Source organism: Oncorhynchus mykiss, chromosome 18, assembly GCF_057628025.1.
Source record: "Oncorhynchus mykiss isolate SJ-2025 chromosome 18, ASM5762802v1, whole genome shotgun sequence".
NCBI lineage: Eukaryota > Metazoa > Chordata > Actinopteri > Salmoniformes > Salmonidae > Oncorhynchus > Oncorhynchus mykiss.
In genome coordinates this window covers 30084067-30108249 of record NC_143039.1, presented here as the reverse complement: position 1 = coordinate 30108249, position 24183 = coordinate 30084067, and the positions used below count along the sequence as shown (strand labels likewise).

General features: G+C 42.2%; 1 protein-coding gene and 1 long non-coding RNA gene across 3 annotated transcripts; one reads left to right on the top strand and one right to left on the bottom strand.

Moving 5' to 3' along the window:
- Positions 1-9094: 9094 nt before the first annotated feature.
- On the bottom strand, positions 9095-13004 carry LOC110495822 (protein sprouty homolog 2). Of its 2 annotated transcripts, none has more exons than XM_021571279.3 (2): positions 12408-13004; positions 9095-10992 (listed from the first exon to the last, which is right to left on the bottom strand). In XM_021571279.3, the coding sequence occupies exon 2, from the start codon at positions 10939-10941 to the stop codon at positions 9889-9891; it is 1053 nt and encodes a 350-aa protein (XP_021426954.3). In that variant the 5' UTR covers positions 10942-10992; positions 12408-13004; the 3' UTR covers positions 9095-9888. The 2 variants fall into 2 exon arrangements, with proteins under 2 accessions (XP_021426954.3, XP_090062916.1); XM_090206790.1 differs by having other exon boundaries at positions 12390-12911.
- LOC110495824 (uncharacterized) lies at positions 12197-23348 on the top strand. The gene is made up of 3 exons (XR_002469477.3): positions 12197-12308; positions 21200-21282; positions 21669-23348. It is a non-coding gene; the product is annotated as an uncharacterized LOC110495824 (long non-coding RNA).
- Positions 23349-24183: the final 835 nt, after the last annotated feature.

Genomic DNA, 24183 nt, shown 5'->3' with positions numbered 1-24183 from the left:
TCCCCGTTTTCACCTAGTGCTCTCACAGATTTTTCTTAACATAGACTCAGCCACACGGAACCTGAACGAAATACACCACACGTTAGCTGTGTTCTTTCTGATAGAGACGCTAAAGTGATTGTGTTGTGGCGGTTGACTGATCGTCCATCTGTTTCATCAGAGTGCGTGCTTCATGTGCTGTGTGTATTTGGAGAGTTGGAAGGATGAAGAATGAAGGATGAAGTATGAAGGATGAAGGTGAAGGGGATGACTTGTGACTTCTGACATGCTGTTTGTCTTAGTTTGTCAGTGTCATTGAAGGTATATTTAGAGTTTAATTTTTTTTATAATTAGTGCACATTTGACAACATTATGACAATCCATTAAAGGGGATATACTGTATACTGAACAAAAATCCAAATGCATCATGAGCTGAAATAAAAGATCCCAGAAATGTTCCATACGCACAAAAAGCCTATTCTCTCAAAGTTTGTGCACAAATTTGTTTACATCCCTGTTAGTGAGCATTTCTCCTTTATCAAGATAATCCATCCACCTGAAACGTGTGGCATATCAAGAAACTGATTAAACAGTTAGAGGAAGGCCCAAAACATTGTCAACGACTCCAGTCACCCAAGTCACAGATTGTTCTCTCCGCTATCGCACGGCAAGCGGTACTGGAGCACCAAGTCTAGGTACAAAAGGCTCCTTAACAAGTTATAGTTAAGTTAAGTTATAAGACTGCTGAACAATTAATCAAATGGCCACCTGGACTATTTACATTGTTTTTACACTGCTGCTACTCGCTGTTTATTATCTATGCATAGTCACTTTACCACTACCTACTTGTACAAATTACCGCGACTAACCTGTACCCCCGAACATTGACTTACCGGTACTCCCTATATATAACCTCATTATTGATGTCATTTTATTGTGTTACTTTTTATTTTATTTTTTTACTTTAGTTTATTTAGTAAACATTTTCTTAACTCTATTTCTTGAAATGCATGGTTGGTAAAGGGAATGGGTGGGCTCCCGAGTGGTGCAGCGGTCTAAGCCACTTCATCTCAGTGCTAGAGGCGTCACTACAGACCCTGGTTTGATCCCGGGCTGTATCACAACCAGCCGTGATTGTGATTCCCATAGTGCGGCGTACAATTGGCCCAGTGTCGTCCAGTTTAGGGTTTGCCCGGGGTAGCTGGGGGTCCAGGGGTTTAACTGACTTGCCTAGTTAAATAAAACAATTAAACAATTAAATAAGGGCTTGTAAGTATCCATTTCACGGTAAGGTTGTATGTGGCGTATGTGACAAATAACATTTGATTTGATCATTACACAGATGCACTTTTATCACACAACACAATGCCACAGATGTCTCAAGTTTTGAGGGAGTGTGCATTTGGCATGCTGACTGCAGGAAGGTCCACCGGAGCTGTTGCCAGTGAATTGAATGTTTATCTCTCTACCACAAGCCACTTCCAACGTTTTTTTAAAGAATTTGGCAGTACGTCCAACAGACATTCACAACCTCACAACCGCAGACCACCATGTAACCACGCCAGACCAGGACCTCCACATCTGGCTTCTTCACCTCCGGAATCATCTGAGACCAGCCACACAGACAGCTGATGAAACTGTGGGTTTGCACAACCAAAGAATTTCAGGAAAGCTCATCTGCAAGCTCGTCGTTCTCACCAGGGTCTTGACCAGACTGCAGTTCCGCGTCATAACCATCTTCAGTGGGTAAATCCTTACCTTCAAATGCTCACCGGGCAGATAGCGTGTATGGCGTCGTGTGGGCGAGCGGTTTGCTGATGTCAACAGAGTGCCCCATGGTGGCGGTGGGGTTATGGTATGGGCAGGCAAAACTACGGACAATGAACACAATTGCAATTCCTCGATGGCAATTTGAATGCACAGACCTTCCTTGATGAGAACCTGTAGCCCATTGCATGCCATTCATCCGCCGTCATCACCTCATGTTTCAGCATGATAATGCACGGCCCCTTGTCGCAAGCTGAAAATGTCCAAGTTCTTACATGGCCTGCATACTCACCAGACATGTCACCCATTGAGCATGTTTGGGATGCTCTGGATCAAAGTTTAAGAAAGTGTGTTTGGGTTCCCACCCATATCCAGCAACTACACACAGCCATTGAAGAGGAGTGAGACAACATTCCACAGGCGACAATCAACAGCCTGATCAACTATATGCAAAAGGAGATATGTTGCGCTGCATGAGACAAAATGTGGTCATACCAAATGCTGACTGGATCTCTGATCCATGGCCAATGTTGGAAGGTATCTGTGACCAACAGATGCATATCTGTATTCCCAACCTTGTGAAATCCATCGATTAGGGACTAAAGAATGAATATCAATTGACTGATTTCGTTATATGAACTGTAACTCAGTAACATTTTTGAAATGATTGCCTGCTGCGCTTATATTTTTGTTCAGCATAGATCTACTGGGTGTCTAGTTCTTTAAATCACATACAGAGACATTAACATACAGACACATTAATTAGCCCTCTGAAATCCTGCTGCAAACCATTAACTTGATAGGTTTTTCAACATCCACCTAACCACTTTCTTAGTTAGCTTCTTGGTTAGCTAGTTACTTAGTTTTAGGATGCCTTGGATATATTGATCAAGGGCTTCCCATTCCTATACCATTAGAATCCCAGTCAGTCCCAAGGCATACAGTTGAGGTCGTAAGTTTACATACATCTTAAACAAATACATTTAAACTCAGTTTTTCACAATTCCTGACATTTAATCCGCGTAAATATTCCCTGTTTTAGGTCAGTTAGGATCACAATTTTATTTTAAGAATGTGAAATGTCAGAATAATAGTAGAGAGAATTATTTATTTCAGCTTTTATTTCTTTCATCACATTCCCAGGGGATCAGAAGTTTACTCAATTAGAATTTGGTAGCATTGCCAATAAATTGTTTAACTTGGGTCAAACGTTTCGGGTAGCCTTCCACAAGCTTCCCACAATAAGTTGGGTGAATTTTGGCCCCCTCCTGACAGAGCTGGTGTAACTGAGTCAGGTTTGTAGGCCTCCTTGCTCGCACACCCTTTTTCAGTTCTCCCCACACATTTTCTATGGGATTGAGGTCAGGGCTTTGTGATGGCCACTCCAATACCTTGACTTTGTTGTCCTGAAGCCATTTTGCCACAACTTTGGAAGTATGCTTGGGGCCATTGTTCATTTGGAAAACCCATTTGCGACCAAGCTTTATCTTCCTGACTAATGTCTTGAGATGTTGCTTCAATATATCCACATAATTTTCTTACCACATGATGCCATCTATTTTGTGAAGTGCACCAGTCCCTCCTGCAGCAAAGCACCGCCACAACATGATGCTGCCACCCCCGTGCTTCATGGTTGGGATGATGTTCTTCAGCTTGCAAGCCTCCCCCTTTTTCCTGACTCAAATTATGTTAATTAGCATATCAGAAGCTTCTATAGCTTTTCTGGAATTTTCCAAGCTGTTTAAAGGCACAGTCAACTTAGTGTATGTAAACATCTGACCCATTGGAATTGTGATACAGTGAATTATAAGTGAAATAATCTGTCTGTAAACAATTGTTGGAAAAATTACTTGTGTCATGCACAAAGTAGATGTCCTAACCAACTTGACAAAACTACAGGTTGTTAACAAGAAATTTGTGGAGTGGTTGAAAAACAAGTTTTAATGACTCCAACCTAAGTGAATGTAAACTTCCAACTTCAATTGTACACCCCCCCCCCCCCCATACACACACACAAACACGCACACACACATCACAGATTCCCACAGTCTCCGTCTGTCTGTCTGCTCCTGTTCCATACTCATTAGTACTCGCTCCGGCTAACGAGCACTTCCCTTCAGCTCTTTACTAATCTATTAACCCAGGCAGGCAGGGCTCTGCTCCCCCTCCCTTTTTTTCTCCCTCTGCCCTCCTCTCTACCAGAATCATTCGCCTCAAGGCAGATTGTTCATTTGGAGGTGTAACCAAGACATAATGCGTGGTGACGCCAGTTACGTAAGTTTAAAGAGCCCCCTTCTTTGATTTCACAGCACGCCTGCCCCTAAATTCCCCTTGAGCTGGCCGCAGTTCATTCTAATGGGGCTAACTGATATCCTATAGCTATATAACTGTGCTATAATTGTATTGGTTACGCGCCATGATATCAATTAACAACAGTAGTGTGTAAAATGATGTTTTTGAAGGGAAATACTTTACATTTCAGACTGATAGTGAATTATATAAATGTGAAAACTTATACAGTGTAGATTTTTTATTATATTGCCTGCAGCCTGCAGTGATTAGACATTTAAATACAAACACTTGAAAGTTCATTTTAGATGTCCCACAAGCAGACACATATACTTAATAGAAATGGAAACAGAAGTCAGGTGGGTACTAGAAAACGAAACACTGAGCCTCTGTCACCCACAAACATTTGCCTGCACTTCTGGAAACAAGAACTCTGCTTCTGTGAAATCCACGAGTCGTGGTGTTGGCGCTCTGATACTCAGGTTTATACACCAGTTTGAGGTCTGAGGGCTGTATCCTGTCTAGGTCTCTGAGAGATTGTGTGCGCTCATTGTCACATATTGACATGCTTTCATCTATTCCAGGAAGGGCATGCGAACAACCGCAAGTCAGAGACACAGAGTAAAAGCACTTTTTGATTTTGATGTTCGGATGATTTGAATAGTAGTTATCCTGCACTGCTGAACATACTGTAAATGCATTTCCTGCACTGCAACATCTTCTAAAGTAAATCATTTCACAATCAGGTTATTATCTTGTAGTGTCGTTCTTGGAGGAAAATGTATTCATATCAGTTACATTAGTGTGATACTGCAATCTGTGCCAATTCGCCAATATTATAGAGAGCTTTTGACATGTTCTACTTGCTTGTGTGAGAGGAAGAGAGGGAGTCTCTGCAATTATAGGATTTTATCCCATCCTCACGCTGAATCCTTGTCTGTAGGGCCTTTCGGTAGAGCTGAAAGATCGTTCAGACAGGAACGGAGCATGGTAATAGCTTGAGATGCGATTGAAAAGAGCTTGCTGGTGCCACGGTAAAGACTTACAGATGGGGCTAGTGAAGTGTTTCGCTAAATTTGCCGCATTCAACCACAGCTCCTCTGTGACGACTCTGAAAATGTCTCATTCCCTCTCTACCACTTAAAATGGTTCATATTTAAATTCTGGAATATAATCCTTTTCGCCCAGCTTCAAAATACAGGATGTTTATGTGAAGTGGACAGTTGAAGTGAGGACTGGTAGAAAGTATATATGAACACAGACAGGGCTCAGGTACCTACCCCTTCCTTAACTCCCACAGTCGCCTGCCTATATGGTGAATTCTCTCTCTCTCCTTTGTGTGTGTGCGTGAGTGTGTGTCTCCCTACTCTCTCTGTCTCTCTCCTTGCCCTCTCTCTCTCTGTGCTCTTTCCCCACATAGCTTTTTGATTGCTTAAGCCCAGTGGTCAGACAATGGGGGTATAAAGAATGTCTGCTTCCTTCCTTCCTTCCTGTTGAGTGTTCTGCCTTGGTGAGCAGATTCAATAGCACTCCGCTTCACAGCAACGCTGGAGCGCGGGGGCCTGGCTACAACCAACAAAGAGCCATTCTGGGGCCCACTCCAATCGCTGCCTCTGCCAAGTCCCTGGCTGCAATGAGGGACACGCACATGAACCCTCTCTCTATATCTCTCTCTCTCTCTCTCTCTCTCTTTCTTTTTTTGGATGAGTGAGAAACCAATCTGTGTTTTTCGGTGCATGTTTAGGAGGAAGTGGTGGGAGTGGAGCGGTAGTGTGGTAAATGTAGGTTTCCTGGGGATAAAATGTAGTTTGTCAGGTTTTTATCATTAGAACGTGACATCATGGCTATTTGGTTGAGACCACTGGTGATGACACAACACAAACGGTATATGAAAGTTCCTGAGAGTCTAAGGGGACCTTGAGAAATTGGGGGATATCAGTTCCCATCTTCTAATCATTGTCCTTCGCTGACAAAAAGTAGTCTGCTATATTTAATAGAGTCATGTAACAGTGAAAGGGAAACATCCAGGATGTTTGATCCTGTATTCAGGTTAATCCAACTCTTCTTCATCTGACCCACTTCTCATCACCTCCAATATGCAAGTTCCACATTCCACGCCATCACGAACTCCTCATGCACCCAGAATGGCGCCTTTTCAAAAGGGTGTCAGTTTTCAGCTCCCCTCCCGTCCCTGCTTTTGTTGCTGGTGAACCCATAACATGTTGACGACTGGTGTCCCTTGTCTGCAACCAGAAACGCTTGTGCGCGTTCGGACACACACACACACACACACACACACACACACACACACACACACACACACACACACACACACACACACACACACACACACACACACACACACACACACACACACACACACACACACACACACACACACACACACACACACACACACACACACACACACACTGAGTGAAACCCCCAAAAATGTTGCTCCGAGAATACCAAGTAGGGGCAGGTAGTTGAAAGGGGCTTAGAGAGCCAAAATAGTAGAGGCCATAGAAAATAGGATGAATACATGAGGCTGAATGCGGGGTAAACTGTTAGCCCTTTGTCATTTAAAGTGATGTCTTTAACCCTTTGCGGGCCTTCCTACCAACCACCCCCAACCGCCTTTTCCCTCTATTCACCATTAAGACAATAACGGCAAGGGGAAGCCTTGCAAAACTGTGACATTAAAAACCCCATGTACTCCAATGGGAGCTTTTCCCCCCGCTGTTGATTAAATGGGGGAAAGGGGATAATTATATGAATGAGGGAGGTGAGACGAACTGTCATTCAAGCTCCGAGACGAATAACAAACAAGTGCGTGCAGGTCAGACTGGGCTTGTCAATCAACGTTCGTCATGCATTCCGTGTTCCAAACATGTCTGCGCTGTCTTCAACCGGTGGCAGGGCTTATGTTTTAAACAGCTAGCCTAGAGGAACACTCCGAACCAGAGGAACACTCCATACCAGAGGAACACTCCATACCAGAGGAATTCCTGGCAAAACCATTGGTAATACAACAGAGAAAATATTATCTTTGTTCCTTTTTTTCCTGTATGGGTAAGGCCATCTGCTGCTTGTTCACGAGGAACACGTCAATCACATATTAGTGGTACATTTAAGGTACTCACATTGTAAGACTTATCGTAAGCATGAATGAACCCCTTGTTTTCTTATGTCATAATTATCCTGACTAAAAAACAGCCACAGCTAGACACAACATAACATAAGCTTTAAAATAAGACAAAGGCTTGTACCATTACCTACAAGTAATGAAGTGTTATACCCGTCAGCTTTAGACCGAGGGAGCACTTCTGATTCGATGTTACCATTAAGTGTGTGAAGGAGAGGACAACCACATAATGTGTTCCCACAGCTACAATCGATGGTCCTCCCAATGCAGAGCAACAGTTCACAGCCCCAGATAAATGATCCAACGAAAGCCAGATGTTTCCCTTGGAGGTGAACTCGTACAGTATGGCTCTTTCCTTATTTCATAGCTCTCATCAGTTTGGGGAAATGGCCCAGTCTAGTCTGGCTGTTCAAAATAGGAAATTGGAATCATGAGCAGTGTAGCTGTTTGTAGTTTGACTAAGAACTGAACATTTTATGGTAAGCTAGATCTCTCTTGGTTAAAGCTAATGCAGTTACTAAAGTTACAGTGCATTCGGAAATGATTCAGACTTTTCCCACATTTTGTTTGTCCCTCATCAAGCTACACACAATACCCTACAATGACAGCGCAAAAAGTTTTTAGAAATGTTTGCAAAAAAAAATAAAAAATGAAATATAACATTTACATAAGTATTCTTTATTGAGACAAATGATGGAAACTGTGTTTTTTGAATACATTTTGAAGGTATGCGGGGCACGTGATGTTATCACGTAACTATAACGCTCCACTCCACATTTAATTCTAAACGCTTACTGCTTTTGCTAAATAAATGTTTTCAACCTTAAAAAAAAAAAAAAAATGTTTCTTTGCAGGACAAGGATTGTTCTGACTTTCAAGAACGCATTCATTGCTTTGCCTTGCTTTTCTGGTTGGCTGGATGCAAGTTTCACCATCCAATTACATGGCAAATATTAGTCAATTATTTTGCAGGCTACCTGAGATATGAAACCAATAGGTGGGAGGGCATAGGATACAGACTGTTGCCAATTTATTAGGCCTAATGCGCAATGGAAACAGTTCAACCACTTTACTTGACACTGTAAGTTTTTGGCGAAAAAGTGTGTTTTAGGTGATATGTCATTAAGCCCAGCTAGTTCAAGATAGCTCAATGGAAACGCACCACAGCATGCAATTGTCACATGTATTTTCTTTGCAAACTGTAAATATCGACAACAACAATAACAAAAAAATCACTGGAAAAGTTCATGGAAACATAGCTAGGGACGTAACTTGGTAAAGAGTAAGACTAAGTGAGAAATCCTCATTCTTGGTCGCTGGCTTGAAGTTTTGAGTTTGAAGCTGTGGAACATGTGGGGCTAAGACCATGTGGTTGTATGTTCCTCCCTACCATCTGGCACACAGGAAACACGGATGGGTTAGTGAGTTACTGCTCTGCTCTACCCCCCCAGCAATATATCTCAGAAGAGGCATGTGCTATCAGACTTCTCTCAAACATTCTACTTAACTTAACAAGGGCTGCAGTGAGTAGAGGTGTGGGAGATCTTGTGTTTAGTCAACATTCTCCTCTCCTACATGAAGATACATAAATACGTTCTGATTCAAATCCATATTGCCTTATTATTTTAATCAATCTAGATCGGAAAAGTTTAAATGTAAAGCGTCTCTGACTCTGACAGTGTAGCATTTTGGGTTATTACATAGATTCCAAAGGATTGGTTCTGGGCAGTGAAGCCATAAGGTCAAGCTGGCAAAGTGTCCATTGGAATTGGCAAAGTGTCCATTGGAGTCCCCGCCGAGACAATTCCAAGACAATAAAAGATAGTGTCCCAATCTGATATCGTAAAACATTACCCCGAGGAGAACTTGAAGATATTGGGCATGCACACACAAAAACGGACAAAAACAGCAGGGTTTTAATTTCAAACGTTAATATATTTTTCTATTTCATAGCGAACATATGCATCCAATTTGACACCCTAGTCACCCTAACTTGCAACAACATCAGAGTACTTGAACAGGCTGATGTTTTTTTAAGATGCTTCTCAAAATAAATATTTTCTTTATAAAATAATAAAACTTCAAATAAATATTCTTTCCACTAAAACAATGTTGAAATTAGAAAATAAAGATTTTCTTATAGGGTCACTGTACAATTTACATGTGGAGTTGAAGGGATAAGATGTGTAAATGTCCTTCTCTTGTAAGGCAAACATAAAAAATGATTGATATACATTCCCATGAATGTACAACATTAAACATTGTATTATATAATATATATGGATCTATCATCAAGGTGCCTCTGGTTTGGCAGAATGCTTTGCACAGTTGAAATATTATATATACAAAAATAAAACATCTCTGAGGAGGTCATTTGCTAATTTACATATTTTTGCGATTACTATTCACAAACAAGTTAGTCAGGAGAGTCTGTCCATAGCATATCAGTTGTATTAATAAATGCCAAAAGAGCTAACATTCTGGACTTCGATTAAAACAATACAAAATCAGGATACTTGGTGATCAAGCAGCCTGTATTAACAACCATAGCTGAAAACAAACGACACAAACCATGTCAAACAGCTCAGCTTAGCCAATCCCCCAATCAACTTCTGACTACTGGGCCAAAACGTGATGAGGTGATCGTTTCAGTTGCCCAAAGTTGTCAACCCCCATCGATTCTCCACAACACCCAAGGTACTTTCCCTTTACGTTGGCTTACAGTCAACGCTCTTACAGTGGACAACGTTAGTGTTCTTACACCGGCACCCCGGTCGCTTGACGCGGTCGTAGCAGCTCTGGCACGCGGCAAGACACCCTTTAGCTGGGAGGTAGCACAGGAGACAGGGTAGGAACAGGGAAAGGAGGCCCATGGCCGACCAGCGCACGCAGCAGTGCGACTGGCTGCAGGAGAAGGGCTTGTCAGCGCATGTATCCTCGTCGTCACTGGAGCAGTGATAGAACAGGCCCTTGACACAGCACACGCAAGTTCCGTAGTCCACCGCGTTCTGCGCCGAGCATACGCACTGTCGGCCGCACATCCAGCAGGAGGGCAGGGCGCGCGGGCACATGCACTCCTGGCACTTGCACCGGCCACAGTCCTCACAGCGGTAGACATGTTTACCCAGCAGCCCCTCCCTAGCGGCAGGAGCACCGCCACCGGGCACCGTGACCACCACCGCCCCTCCGACCGTACTCGCCAGGAGCTTCAATTCCTCCTGTTTAAGCTCCACCCGTTTGGGCTGGGTCCTGATTATCCGTTCGCTAACCGCCGGGCTACCCAGGAGCCTCTGCACGGAAGACGTGCTGCCTGTACTGGTTCTCGGGCTGTTTCTGGAGCCCTCTGTGCTAGAAGAAAGAGATAGGGCATCCCTAGGGGGGACTGTGGAGTGTGTGGGCTGAGGAAGTTGGGGAAGTAAGTTCCTCTGGTTGGGCCTGGAGTCCTGGGGCTCCAGTTGCTCATTGGTCCCCAGGTCCAGTGGCACCACCAGGTCATTCTTCTGCTGGGTGGGCAAGGAGCCAGGGGGCCTAGGGACCACAATGGGTCCCACCGTTGGTCCCTCTGTGTACTCATTACTGCTCCCGATGATCCTGATCTGGTCCAGCGAGAGCACAGGGGCCTGCTGGCTGAGGTTTACCCCAGGATCGGGCTGCCCTTCCTGGGCATGGTGAGGCCGGTGTAGCCTCCCGCTGTCACGCAAAGCACGCAGCAAGCCGGCCGACCCTCCGCCACCACTGCCATTTTGAGTACTGGTCTCCATCTTGGCTCTGAAGAAGGACCCCTCCGGCTGGCATTGAACACATCTGAAGTCCTGGAGAGAAAGACAGGCAAATATATACATGAGACGACCAGGTGACATTTGAGTAGAAACGACCCTATGGAAATCATAACTGATAAGGGTTTGGCAACATGGGTTGGCTAGCTACCAACTGGAGTTGTTTTGCTTGACATATATATCAACACCTCACATTAGGAGTTACTCTTCCAATGTAAAAGTGTAGGCCTATGACCAATTCCAATCATATCCCCTAACCGTAGGCACTTTCTGTTTGGTGTTAAAAGGATGTGAGAAGTAACAACAACATAATATATACCTAACAGTACCTCTAAGGCAGCATTTCACCATTTGTTTACCATTTCATCTGATAGGAGAACTTAAAGCAAAGATTTGACATAATGATCATGTTTCTGTAAGTTGGGAAATTGACAGTAGGCATGCTGGGCCCTTCTGATTGGAGGACTTAGGTACATACCAACTATTTCCTATTACATGAGATATGTACAGGGAAAATAAAGAGCATGCAAGGAAGAGAACATGAGGCAATGCTGAGACAGGGCTAGTCTACAACTTCAACAAAAGTTGAGGCACTCAAACATGTCTTCATGAGCATACTGTGTATCAAAACTTGCATCCTTAGACTTTAGACTTGTTGCCACCATTTCCAAATGAGTGAAAAACAACTGATTGCTAGTTTCGAAGAACTCCTAATTGAACATTTCTAAATATTTGTTAATTCACTCTGGAGGCAATTATCAGCCTAATACATCATGGTGTGCATGACACTCTTGTTTGAGTGTGCGTGTGTAGGGCAGCGGATGAGCCCAAAGACCATGACATTTGAGATGGGCTTTACATAGACAAATGGACAGGCGAGACGGAAAAGTAAAAACCCAAATGTCCTATTATGAAATAGCCTAACATAAACGCCAATAGCCCCACCAAACATTCAAATATTGACTTTTATCATTCCACCTTTCTTCTATAATGTAAAATAGACCTCTATTTTTGTTCGGAATATAAAACAAAAAAACACTTTTCAACTGCGCTAAATAAGTGTTTATGTGTAGGCTACCGTTCACAGATTTGTATATACTAATATTATCTAGTCAAAATGCATGATCTACAGACAGGCTATCAATTGTTTTAATAAGAGGGTGATGTCTAGACCGTTATTCAGAAGGGGAAAAACTAAAACCCTACTTTTTAGAGCAAGAAGCTGTCTGTTGGCCTATTCAGATGAGAAAATGCTGGGATTGCACGGGGAAGGTTGGAGAAAGGATGGGGAAAGTCAATGCGAGTCGGCAGTTGGAACTCCCGAGTCCGAGAGCATGCATACAACTGAATTGGTAAGGCTACTCTTACGTTATAACTTTTAAACATTGTAACGACCATCTTTTAGGCTACATTGTTGTTGAAATAGCACGTACTTATTTTCACGAACTCACCGTGTTCGCACCACTTCAGCCCCGTTTGTTGTATTACATTCCAAATTCGAAAAGTTTATTCCTGTTTAGATTAATCTGGAATCCCATCCACACAACCCAATGCAATGATAAAGTAGCCACAAACAATATTTCCAGATTCCAATTTTAAGCGATCACAAACATAGCCATACATTCCACTGCGAGAGAACCCGAGGCGAAATAGTGCCAAAAACGAATCAATCACTAGGGGCTTGCTGGCTCTCCACTTTTTTTGTGAATTAGAAAAGTGAACAAAATGCGCACGCGATACTTTTGAATCCGTTGAGTGTACACAAATAGCCAACGGCCTTCGAGTTTGTTGCACTCCGAGGTAGGCTGGACAGTTCTAAAAAATACTCGCTGTAATTGTTGAACGTTTGGTTGCCTTGCACACTGAGGTGCTTTCAAGTTTTTCTCGTCTTGTTTTTTTCCCCTCTTTCCGGAGAAGAGGTCGGGTTTATGCTGTTAATGGCGTCATATGGAAGTGAGGGGGGACAAAGCAGTTGCTGTTTCAGAGGATATCTCGTATCCGGTCTCAGCTCATTGGCTGTAGCTACATGGCTTGCATTCACACTCTGTGCTATCAAACTGTTCCCAACTGCAAAGGGACGGGCCACAATCCCAGTGACAAAACTTCAGGCATTGCAAAACGTTCTATCATAGCCTAGACTACGTAAATGGAAGGCATGTAAGGTCTGCAGCTTGATAGGCGGCATTTGTTCAGAACGTGTGTTGCAGCACTGAATCGAGTTCTAAAAGTAGACTTTCTTGCAAAACAATATCCTATATTTTTTTGTTTCCAATGGTTATTGCAATTGAAACTATTGATAATAGAGAAGGTGTATGGTAAGCTATTATCAATCTATTTTAATATGCTTATTACTGTGCTATTGTCAGAGGAGAAGACCATATAGGTTGTAAGAAATACCCCGGTTTTCATTTGGGCCATTTTAGAAGTTGTCATTGGACAGCAATTTCAGATGAAGAATAGTAAGGCAAATCCACGTCAGAGAGGGAAAAGCATTGGAAGTGGCAGTCAGAGTATCTCTGGGAATGGGATGATCATTCCTACTCATGATGCAGTACTTGTTTCCCTACATTCTAGTTTGTTATGTTAATGCTTTACTGGAATTAAGAAAATTGTACTGTACACAAAGTTTGTGTTGATTGCATCTCTATGACTGTGTTTAGACATTGTTTACCTCCATTTTTGGGTGTATTAAATTTACAACGGACATTCACTTTAGGCTACATTTTATATTATCCACCTCAATTTGTGATTATGTGAAAAGTAGTGCCCTCTGGTGGAATTACAGATGAACATGAACTTGTTTCTGCAGGACCAACCTTCAGATTATACTTTTCTTGTTCAACTACATTGAACATATACAGAGATTGATTCATTGATATGGATTGTCTGCAAATACTAACCATCCCTCCTTCAATACAGCCCACACACTATCATTCTGTCCTCACTCGTTTCCTTCCCTCCATACTTCATCCAATATTCAATGCCAGTCCTCCCATCCCCCTCTCCCCAGCAGGGCCCATGTAAAGCTGGGATATTCGTACAGGCCTCCGTGTAGAAATGTCCTTAAAACCATTTGATTGACACAAAGTGTACCCTTAGCCACTTACAGAGAATACAAGTTCGGTCCACCACAACTTGGTTTGCTTCACTGTTTGTGGTAGGAGTTGAACTTTAAAGGAATGAAAGCCTAAACATGGCAAGAATATAACTGATTTTTATTGTCATCAAAGAAAGAGAGGGAGATAGAGAGAAAGGGGGAACATGCATATACCTCTCTAGAATGCAGTGAAAGAGAAAGGAGAGTGGTGAGGGGTCAAGGTAGGGTTTCTATAGCGATGAATGCCTCTTGTTGGCTGGGAGAGTTCCCAAAAAGCCGGAGACACTGCGACCTCCAGCTGAGGGGGAGCCATTGTTCGGGGCCTCCCTTTCAGCGGACGAGGGGAAAAGGTAAGTGACAGCCCTATTGTCTGTCTGGGACTCCCACTGCTCGATAGGCCCTAGATTCCCCTTGTCACATCTTGTCAATGCCAAGCCCCCCAGGAGAGTAGGGGGAGTGGGAGTGGACTGATGAGGAGTGAGGGACATTCAGGAAGTTAACTTTTAAAAAGTCTGTCAATAAACGACAATATCCCACCCCCCCTGTTTCTTACACCGACCCCCTCCCCCACAAGGACTGTGCCACCCCCAGCTCCCTTTGCTTCAGCTGTATTTCCTGTCTTCAATGCTGTGTCCCATCCATCCCAAAATAACCCTAAAGCCATACTTCAAATCCTGCTTCCTGAACCAAACAAGGAACAGCTGTCTCTCTCTCTCTCTCTCTCTCTCTCTCTCTCTCTCTCTCTCTCAGCCCCCCCTCCCTCAACCCCTTTCCCATCTCTACACCAAAGATGAAAAGGGGATGCAACGGAAACGGTGCACGCAGAGTTTGGGGATTTCAGGCAAAAGATAAACATGACATGACTGGAGTTTGGCTTTACAAGGTCACCCCCCGCCAACATCTGAGACAATCTCCTCTAAACTTACACTGTATGGGGTTGAAATGAATGGGAGTTTGCTAATGGAACAAAATAGCATGTTTATCAATTAATTCCACAGCTATATTGTCAATCTTTATTTTCACTGTTACTTTTCCTGTTCATTTACCTGGCTTACGACACAGTTTGTTTCGTTTTTCTCATGATGTAAAAATAAGAGATAGAGAAACAAAGAGACATGACTTTTATTAATGAGAAAAGCCTATCGAGCCCTGAGTTGAAGCAGGAATTGGTATGTGGTGTGTGATCTGTAATAAAAGCGCATCACATATTGATAACACAAGTGGGTTAGCCTTCTCGCTCTTACCACAGCTGTTGACTCCAAAGACTGTTGGTCCAATTAAGATCGGGTTATGAACAGCCATTACACCAGGTTAGACTGAGAGTGTTGGAAGTGTAGCCTCATATTAAATCCTGACTGATTTTGAACCAGCTAGGGCATTCTCTATCCCCACTGTTGTGGTAACAGAGCCAGAAAGTGAGTCACTGAAGAATTCCAGGTCTGGATTAATGAGAAAGTCCTGGCACTCGATTGGACTGGCGAGGTCAGTTTCATACAATTAGGACACAGTGTAATAAACCCCGTATCTCAGGTCATATTGGTTGTTAGACTTCTGACAGCTACATTTAGCTTTTAAGCTGTTTATTCCTTTTTTTATAACTGGTTGTGTTGTAAAATATATGTGTCAGTTTGAGTATTGTGCAGGAAAGTGTACTGGGCTAGGCTTTATCAGAATAAACTCAATGTCTATTTGTTAGGGCTACTTATACAGTTGAAGTCGGAAGTTTACATACACCTCAGCCAAATACATTTAAACTCAGGTTTTTCACAATTCCTGACATTTAATCCTAGTAAGAATTCCCTGTCTTAGGTCAGTTAGGATCACCACTTTATTTTAAGAATGCGAAATGTCAGAATAATAGTAGAGAGAATGATTTATTTCAGCTTTAATTTCTTTCATCACATTCCCAGTAGGTCAGAAGTTTACATACAATCAATTAGTATTTGGTAGCATTGCTGTCACCCCCTGACCATAGAGAGCCTTTTTATTCTCTATTTTGGTTAGGTCAGGGTGTGACTAAGGTGGGTAATCTAGGTTGTTTTATTTCTATGTTGGCCTGGTAGGGTTCCCAATCAGAGGCAGCTGTTTAGCGTTGTCTCTGATTGGGGATAATATTTAGGAAGCCATTTCCCCACTGGTTGTGTGGGATCTTGTGTAATTGAGTCAGGTTTGTAGGCCTCCTTGCTCGCACACACTTTTTCAGTTCTGCCCACAAATTGCCTATAGGATTGAGGTCAGGGCATTGTGATGGCCACTCCAATACCTTGACCTTGTTGTCCTTAAGCCATTTTGCCACAACTTTGGAAGTATGATTGGGGTCATTGTCCATTTGGAAGACCCATTTGTGACCAAGCTTTAACTTCCTGACTGATGTCTTGAGATGTTGCTTCAATATATCCACATCATTTTCTTACCTCATGATGCCATCTACTTTGTGAAGTGCACTAGTCCCTCCTGCAGCAAAGCACCCCCACAACATGATGCTGTCACCCCCGTGCTTCACGGTTAGGATGGTGTTATTCCGCTTGCAAGCCACCTCCTTTTTCCTCCAAACATAACGATGGTCATCATGGCCAAACAGTTCTATTTTGTTTCATCAGAACAGAGGACATTTCTCCAAAAGTACGATCTGTTTTACTGTTGATATAGATTCTTTTGTATCTGTTTCCTCCAGCATCTTCACAAGGTCCTTTGCTGTTGTTCTGGGATTGATTTGCACTTTTCGCGCCAAAGTATGTTCATCTCTAGGAGACAGAAGACGTCTCCTTCCTGAGCAGTATGACGGCTGCGAGGCCCCATGGTGTTTATACTTGCGCACTATTGTTTGTACAGATGAACGTGGTACCTTCAGGCATTTGGAAATTGCTCCCGAGGATGAACCAGACTTGTGGAGGTCTACAATTCTTTTTTGAGGTCTTGGCTGATTTCTTTTGATTTTCCCATGATGTCAAGCAAAGAGGCACTGAGTTTGAAGGTAAGCCTTGAAATACATCCACTCCAATTGACTCAATGTCAATTAGCCTGTCAGAAGCTTCAAAAGCCATGACATCATTTTCTGGAATTTTTCAAGCTGTTTTAAGGCACAGTCAACTTAGAGTATGTCAACTTCTGACCCACTGGAATTGTGATACAGTGAATTTTAAGTGAAATAATCTGTCTGTAAACAATTGTTGGAAAAATTACTCATGCACAAAGTAGATGTCCTAACCAACTTGCCAAAACTATAGTTTGATAACAAGAAATGTGTGGAGTGGTTGAAAAACGAGTTTAAGACTCCAACCTAAGTGAATGTAGACTTCCGACTTCAACTGTAAATGTAATGTTCATATATGCCCGTCAGTTAGTTTATTTAACTTCCATCTAGGTTAGCTCAAATTAAGGTTCAACCTTTCCCATGTATCCTTCAAAATTCCATAACAAACTCTCAAAATCCCTTTATCTCAGGGCCAGATGTGGTAGAGTACTTACAAGTCGTGCACAGGTTAGAGTACTTACAATGAATGTCTTCACAGATGTCAGACCCCTATTATACACATTCTTGACCGATAAAACGGACCATTGGTGTACATGAGAGGAGCATATTTGCTGCTGCTTTTGCACACTAGACTGAATCTATCTGGTGCATTGGTTGATGCTTAGGTAGAAGGGGGAGACCGGACAAACCACTAACCACTAATTGGGAATCAATGAGGTGACATGAGTGGGGCCAACTAGAAGACACTAAGAGTGACACAAATTAGGTGCTTAGTGGCTTTTTAAGGAGGGAAATATCTCTTGTTGCTATATGGGTTGCATCATTGCTTACAATGGTAGTATAAACTATCTAGCGTCAAGACTAAATGATAACAAGTATTGGACTTTTGGAGCATTTCAGTTTCAGATTAGGGCCTTTACACTTTTTTTTTATAGTCACTTCTCTGGAAGTATTCTGGCATAGCACAGTTGATACTTGGCAACCTTGTCCACACTCCAGAGTCTAGGAATCCAGACCAACATAAATAACTCTTCTAATTTCCTCAGCCTAATGATCTTAATAGAAGGTTTGCACGTAAGAACACAACTAGAGCAATGTGACAAACTTCTAATGACAGTATAATGTACACTAAAGCAGGATAGGTATCACAAATTAATTGTCCAACCTATTACCCTGGAACATTGTGTAACAAATTAAGGTAAAATCCAGAAGGAAATATGTTTACAAGATACAAACGGATTATTCTCCACTCTTGCACACACCTGGGCTATATGAACTTGACCGTGTGCTTTTATTCATTAAAATGTTCCTCCCAAGTTGACAGAAACCACTCATACCATGCAAAAGCAATCATATCCATCATGTTCATAGATTTGGATGAAATTGTCCATGGATCCTTAATAGCACAATGATTCCTGTGTGCACCCATATCCATGAAAATACTAATAAATCAAGTGTGTCTATTCATTAAATAAACATGCCTAATCTCCCTTTAAGTACCTCATTTAATGGTGTAAGCATTACTTTGGAGACAAAGTGGCAGGCCAGTCTTCTAGAGACACAGTTTGGACTGTTTGGGTCTGTGGAATGCAAAAAGTCTCTCATAAAAATGTATTAAAGGAATGAACTTGGTTTGCTGCAGCAACCCTACACTGTTAAGGGCCCCTGTGCCCATTCACTCTCTGTGCTCACTGTTAGACCACTGTGTGTGTCTATGTTTTGGCTGATTTATGGATACCTACCTAAAGACCGGAGCCAAAAAATGTCTCCCCGGGCACCGTCTGTTTATCCACTCTTTGTATCTGAAAGGAGAAAAGTGCAGCAGTACACAATTCTTTGGCAGTTGGGCATGGTTACAATGTGACAATGATCCCATTGAAATAGTCAGAGAAAAAATAGTGCTGAGGGAGATGTGAAATGTTGACTCCGCTGTTGTTTCTTTTAGATGAGTTGCTAATAGCTAAACTTGGACCACATGTTTCTGGTATCAATAGGTCACCAGAATAGCAGTCAAAATCTCAAGTTGTACATTGTGTTATAAAGTGTCCCCAATGACTAAATCTAATAATACATACCACACAGATCCTCTTTTCTGTTATATAGTGTATCCAATGACTAAATCTAACAATATATCCCCCCGCATATCCTCTTTTCAGGGCTAAAGTTGCATGTATTAATGATTTAGTTTAGTATTTACTGGAATTAATCTCTTTAGTCCTCAGAACACCATAGAATAATCAAAAACATAATTTTATAATTGGTCAATGTTTGTCTATTTGTAACATACTACCATATACGTTTTCTGTTTTTACCTCACACGAAGCCAATTAGTTTGCTAAATTCATTTTAGAATGGATGGCATTTTTTATGAAATATTTTGTCTCACAATTCAACAAGGGGCCCCAATCCTGCCCCAGGACTACAGAGATCATACTCTATGCATTTTAATTAACCACATATCTCTTTTTTTGGTCAGGTTTCTGGCACACAAGGCTGTCTAGGAAAGTCTCAACAGCACGAAACGTGCTGCCATCGATGACATGATTGGGGAAAATGGGGAAAACACTCCCCACAGTGTTTCTGCAGGACCATCACATATACACAAGTCTATAGAAAATCACATTGGTGGAAGACTGACAGGTTCTTACTTTGGATGGAATCCCCAAGCAGTAGCCTAGAGTCACTCAACACCATTTTTGTTGAAGTGTATGAATACGTAATATATTATTTCTGCTTTAGTGGCTAGGCCTAAGTCGTTGCTCTTGCTTTGCTCTCCCACATATAATGCCTTCAGAAAGTGTTCACACCCCTTGACTTTTTCCACATTTTGTTGTGTTATAAAGTGGGATTAAAATGTACATTTTAAAACGATTCACACAAAATACTCTGCGATGTCAAGGTGGAATAAAAATTATAACATTTGAAAATAATATATAGGAAAAATAAAACACAAATATCTTGATTAGATAAGTATTCAACCAGTATTCAACCAACATGTTAGAACTTTTCCTGATGCATCAGGAAATTCAAATGATCTTTGTGTGGCTGTAAATGAGCAGTTCTCGTTCTCTCCATGCGGGGGCAGTCGAGTCATTGGGATCAGAGCTTGCTATCAAAAGAATTTTCTGTCTTGCTTGCAAAATGCTAGGCCTAGGTCCTATTACTGCAATATTTAAATATGCAAAAATGTATCTGAAATGCAGCATTACACATCAACATTTATATAGTTTTTAAACGATTCCTTATAAAACGATAAAACGATTCCAGCCCACGCCCTTCTGGCACAAATAACTCTATCCCTTGATTGACTGATGTACTGTTTCAAACATTTAAAATATGGACAGTCCAGGTTTATTTTACACCTGATCTTGATAGTAAATGACCATATCAGAAACCTTTGGATAACATAAATAGGAAACTAATAAAATAATAACAGTAGGTAGGCTACACCATCATTAGTTTCAGGTGAAGTGCCAGGTGAATTGCCATGATAGATTTGCCATGGTAAACGAGGAATTACTTTATTTATATTGTGCGGAATGCTTGTCAAATACATAAACGCCCTTAGTATGTTAAAAAAGGATGTTGCGATGACAATACCAACCAGAGGGGGAACATATCTTGAAAGACTTTGGTTGCAAGCAGGACACATCACTTAGGGAGTGGTAATGAGTTGACCAATAAGGGTTGCTATTGAGATCAGCTGTGTGGGTGAAGTTAGCGCATATTGATGGTTTAATGAGTTGATGGTTTAATGAGTTGAGACGATAATAATGATGAGACGATAATAAGGATGCTGCCTTTTGAGGCAGAATTTCTAGGTAGGCCACATTATTTGCGCATTCTGTCAACATTTGGCATGTCCCAATCTCATGTATCCTTCACCAGAGAGGCTATCCCAAAACACCTTGTGGTGCAGCCCAAAAAATACAACTGAATTAACGGTGGACAGAAGTCCGCGCTTGGGATAACATATTCCGGAAGACTAAGGAATAACGTTCATAACATGTCAGATGCGATCGCTAACTAGCAGACGATCTCATCCTGCTTATATGCTGTTTTGAGATGAACAACTTAACTATCTAATCATAGATTCAGAAATGTGGCAATTGTGAAGAACCGGACCGTTTTCAAATAAATTAATTGGTGAACTTTTCTCCATTTGTTTTCAGGGACTAAAGTGGGCACCTGATTGCATTTCACTCCATTGCATTGGCTTGGCCGGATAAAACAGTCCTGCCTGACACATTTGGAGGTAAGAAATCTTAACATTATCTGATGAAAAATGTTGGAAAGGCAGCCAGCTGTGTTCTGTTAAATCTAGGCTTGCTAGCCAGCCACATTATTTGCGCATTCTGTTGGAGTGTCTGTTTTGCTAGGTAGCTGCATGCAGCTTCTGTTTACCAAGCTAACATTAGCTAAATTTCTCTTGCCACATTCCCTTTCCCTATTGTGTTGCACGTCTATTGTGTTGCTAAGTTATTCTACTCATTCTGTAAACAACTTGAACATGCCTAAAAATATGCAAAACCTTTAACAAAACGATTGCACTTAAAGGTAGTTGTGGCTTCAGCACCTTGAACGTCACTGAAATGTAAGCAGTGAGGTTAATTTCTCCCCCCTTGTCTCTGCTTGTTCCAGGTAAAGGACATCCCACCCTGACACCCAGCAGATATAAAGAACTTGCTTTGAACCTCCCAACCACCCGGATAATCACCATACCATGACTGTGTTGTTGTGTGTATATATAGACAAAATGTATATGGACACCCTTTCAAATTTGTGGATTCGGCTATTTCAGCCACACCGTTGCCGACGGGTGTATAAAATCGAGCACACAACATAGAGCAACATTGGCAGTAGAATAGCCTTACTGAAGAGGTCTGTGACTTTCGAGGCACCGTCATAGGATGCCACCTTTCCAACAAGTCAGTTTGTCAAATTTCTGTTATTGTGAAGAGGAAAGGTCTAGGAGCAACAATCGCTCAGCCTTGAAGTGGTAGGCCACACATGCTCACAGAATGGAACCACCGAGTAGCCCATGCAAATCGTCTGTCCTCGGTTGCAACACTCACTACCGAGTTCCAAACTGCCTCTGGAAGCAATGTCAGCACAATAACTGTTTGTCGGGTGCTTCATGAAATGGGTTTCCATGGCCGAGCAGCCGCACACAAGCCTAAGTTCACCATGCGCAATGCCAAGCGTCGGCTGGAGTGGTGTAAAGCTTGCCACCATTGGACTCCGGAGCAGTGGAAATGCGTTCTCTGGAGTGATGAATCACGCTTCACCATCTGGCAGTCCGACGGACAAATCTGGTTTTGGCGGACGCCAGGAGAGCGCCATCTGCCCCAATGCATAGTGCCATCTGTAAATGGTCTGGGTATGTTGTTCGGGCTAGGCCCCCTAGTTCCAGTGAAGGGAAATCTTAACGCTACGGCATACTGTACAATGACATTCTAGATGATTCTGTGCTTCCAACTTTGTGGCTACAGTTTGGGGAAAACCCTTTCCTGTTTCAGCATGACAAGGCCCCTGTGCACATAGTGAGGTCTATGGCTTGTCGAGATCAATGTGGAAGAACTTGACTGGCCTGCACAGAGCCCTCACCTCAACCCCATCGAACACCTTTGGGATGAATTGGAATGCCAACTGGGAGCCAGGCCTAATCGCCCAACATCAGTGCCCGACCTCACTAAAGCTTGTGGCTGAATGAAAGCAAATCCCTGCAGCAATGTTCCAACAGCTAGCGCAAGCTTTCCCAGAAGAGTGAAGGCTGTTATATCAGCAAAGGGGGACTAACTCCACATTAATGCCCATGATTTTGCAATGAGATGTTCGACGAGCAGGTGTCCTTATACTTTTGGTCATGTAGTGTATATGTTAAAAAAAAGGTTATTCAGGAGTGCGCAACATCAATGTTAGCTAGAAATAGACACACACACACCGTTTTATTGTCATGGATATTTGTCAGGACATTGTAACTTATAAAGCTCATTCTATAATTCAGATGTGATTTCTGACCCTGGAGATTGCACTGTGTGTCCGTCTTCAATTTACACCACAATTAGTTGAATTAGGTGTTAGTGAAGAGCTGGAACAAAAACCTGTAACCCCTGTCCTGTCTATAAAAAAAAAAATCTGTGGATATCATGACAAAATGTGCCCTCGTGGTGATCAAGCTTATGAATGTTGGGGTTAATCTCCTTGGTGTACCTCACTTGGGAATGACTTATTTTGTACAATGGACTGTGTTTTAAGGACTCATGTACAGATACAGGAAAACCAATACATGTTTTAAATGTATAAAAAATGACAAGTGTTGATGTCTAGTAATGTTTCTGGTTTTGAGGCTTGGCCATCTGGTGATTACTGTTCATATGTCTAATCCCCTGCAAGGATAGATAAAGGCATCGATAATGCTTTATAAAGGCATCGATAATGCTTTATAAAGGCATCGATTCCAATGCTTTATTAATTTAATTGAATATATATTCCTGTTTGATATGTATTTATATAATTATATTGGTAAATACACAGTACCAGTAAAAAAGATAGCCCTATTTGGTAAAAGACCAAGTCCATATTATTGCAAGAACAGCTCACAAAAGCAAAGAGAAATGACAGTCCCTCATTACTATAAGACATGAAGGTCAGTCAATCTGGAAAATGTCAAGACCTTTGAAAGTGCAGTCGCAAAAACCATCAAGCGCTATGATGAAACTGGCTCTCATGAGGACCGCCACGGGAAAGGAAGACCCAGAGTTACCTCTGCTGCAGAGGATACATTCGTTATTGTTAACTGCACCTCAGATTGCAGCCCAAATAAATGCTTCACAGAGTTCAGGTAACAGACACATCTCAACATCAACTGTTCAGAGGAGACTGAGTGAATCAGGCCGTCATAGTCGAATTTCTGCAAGGAACCACTACTAAATGACACCAATAAGAAGAAGAGACTTGCTTCGGCCAAGAAACACGAGCAATAGACATTAGATCAGTAAAAATCTGTCCTTTGGTCTGATGAGTCCAAATTTGAGATTTTTGGTTCCAACCACCGTGTCTTTGTGAGACGCAGAGTAGGTGAACGGATGATCTCTGCATGTGTGGTTCCCACCGTGAAGCATAAGGAGGAGGTGTGAGGATGTGGGGGTGCTTT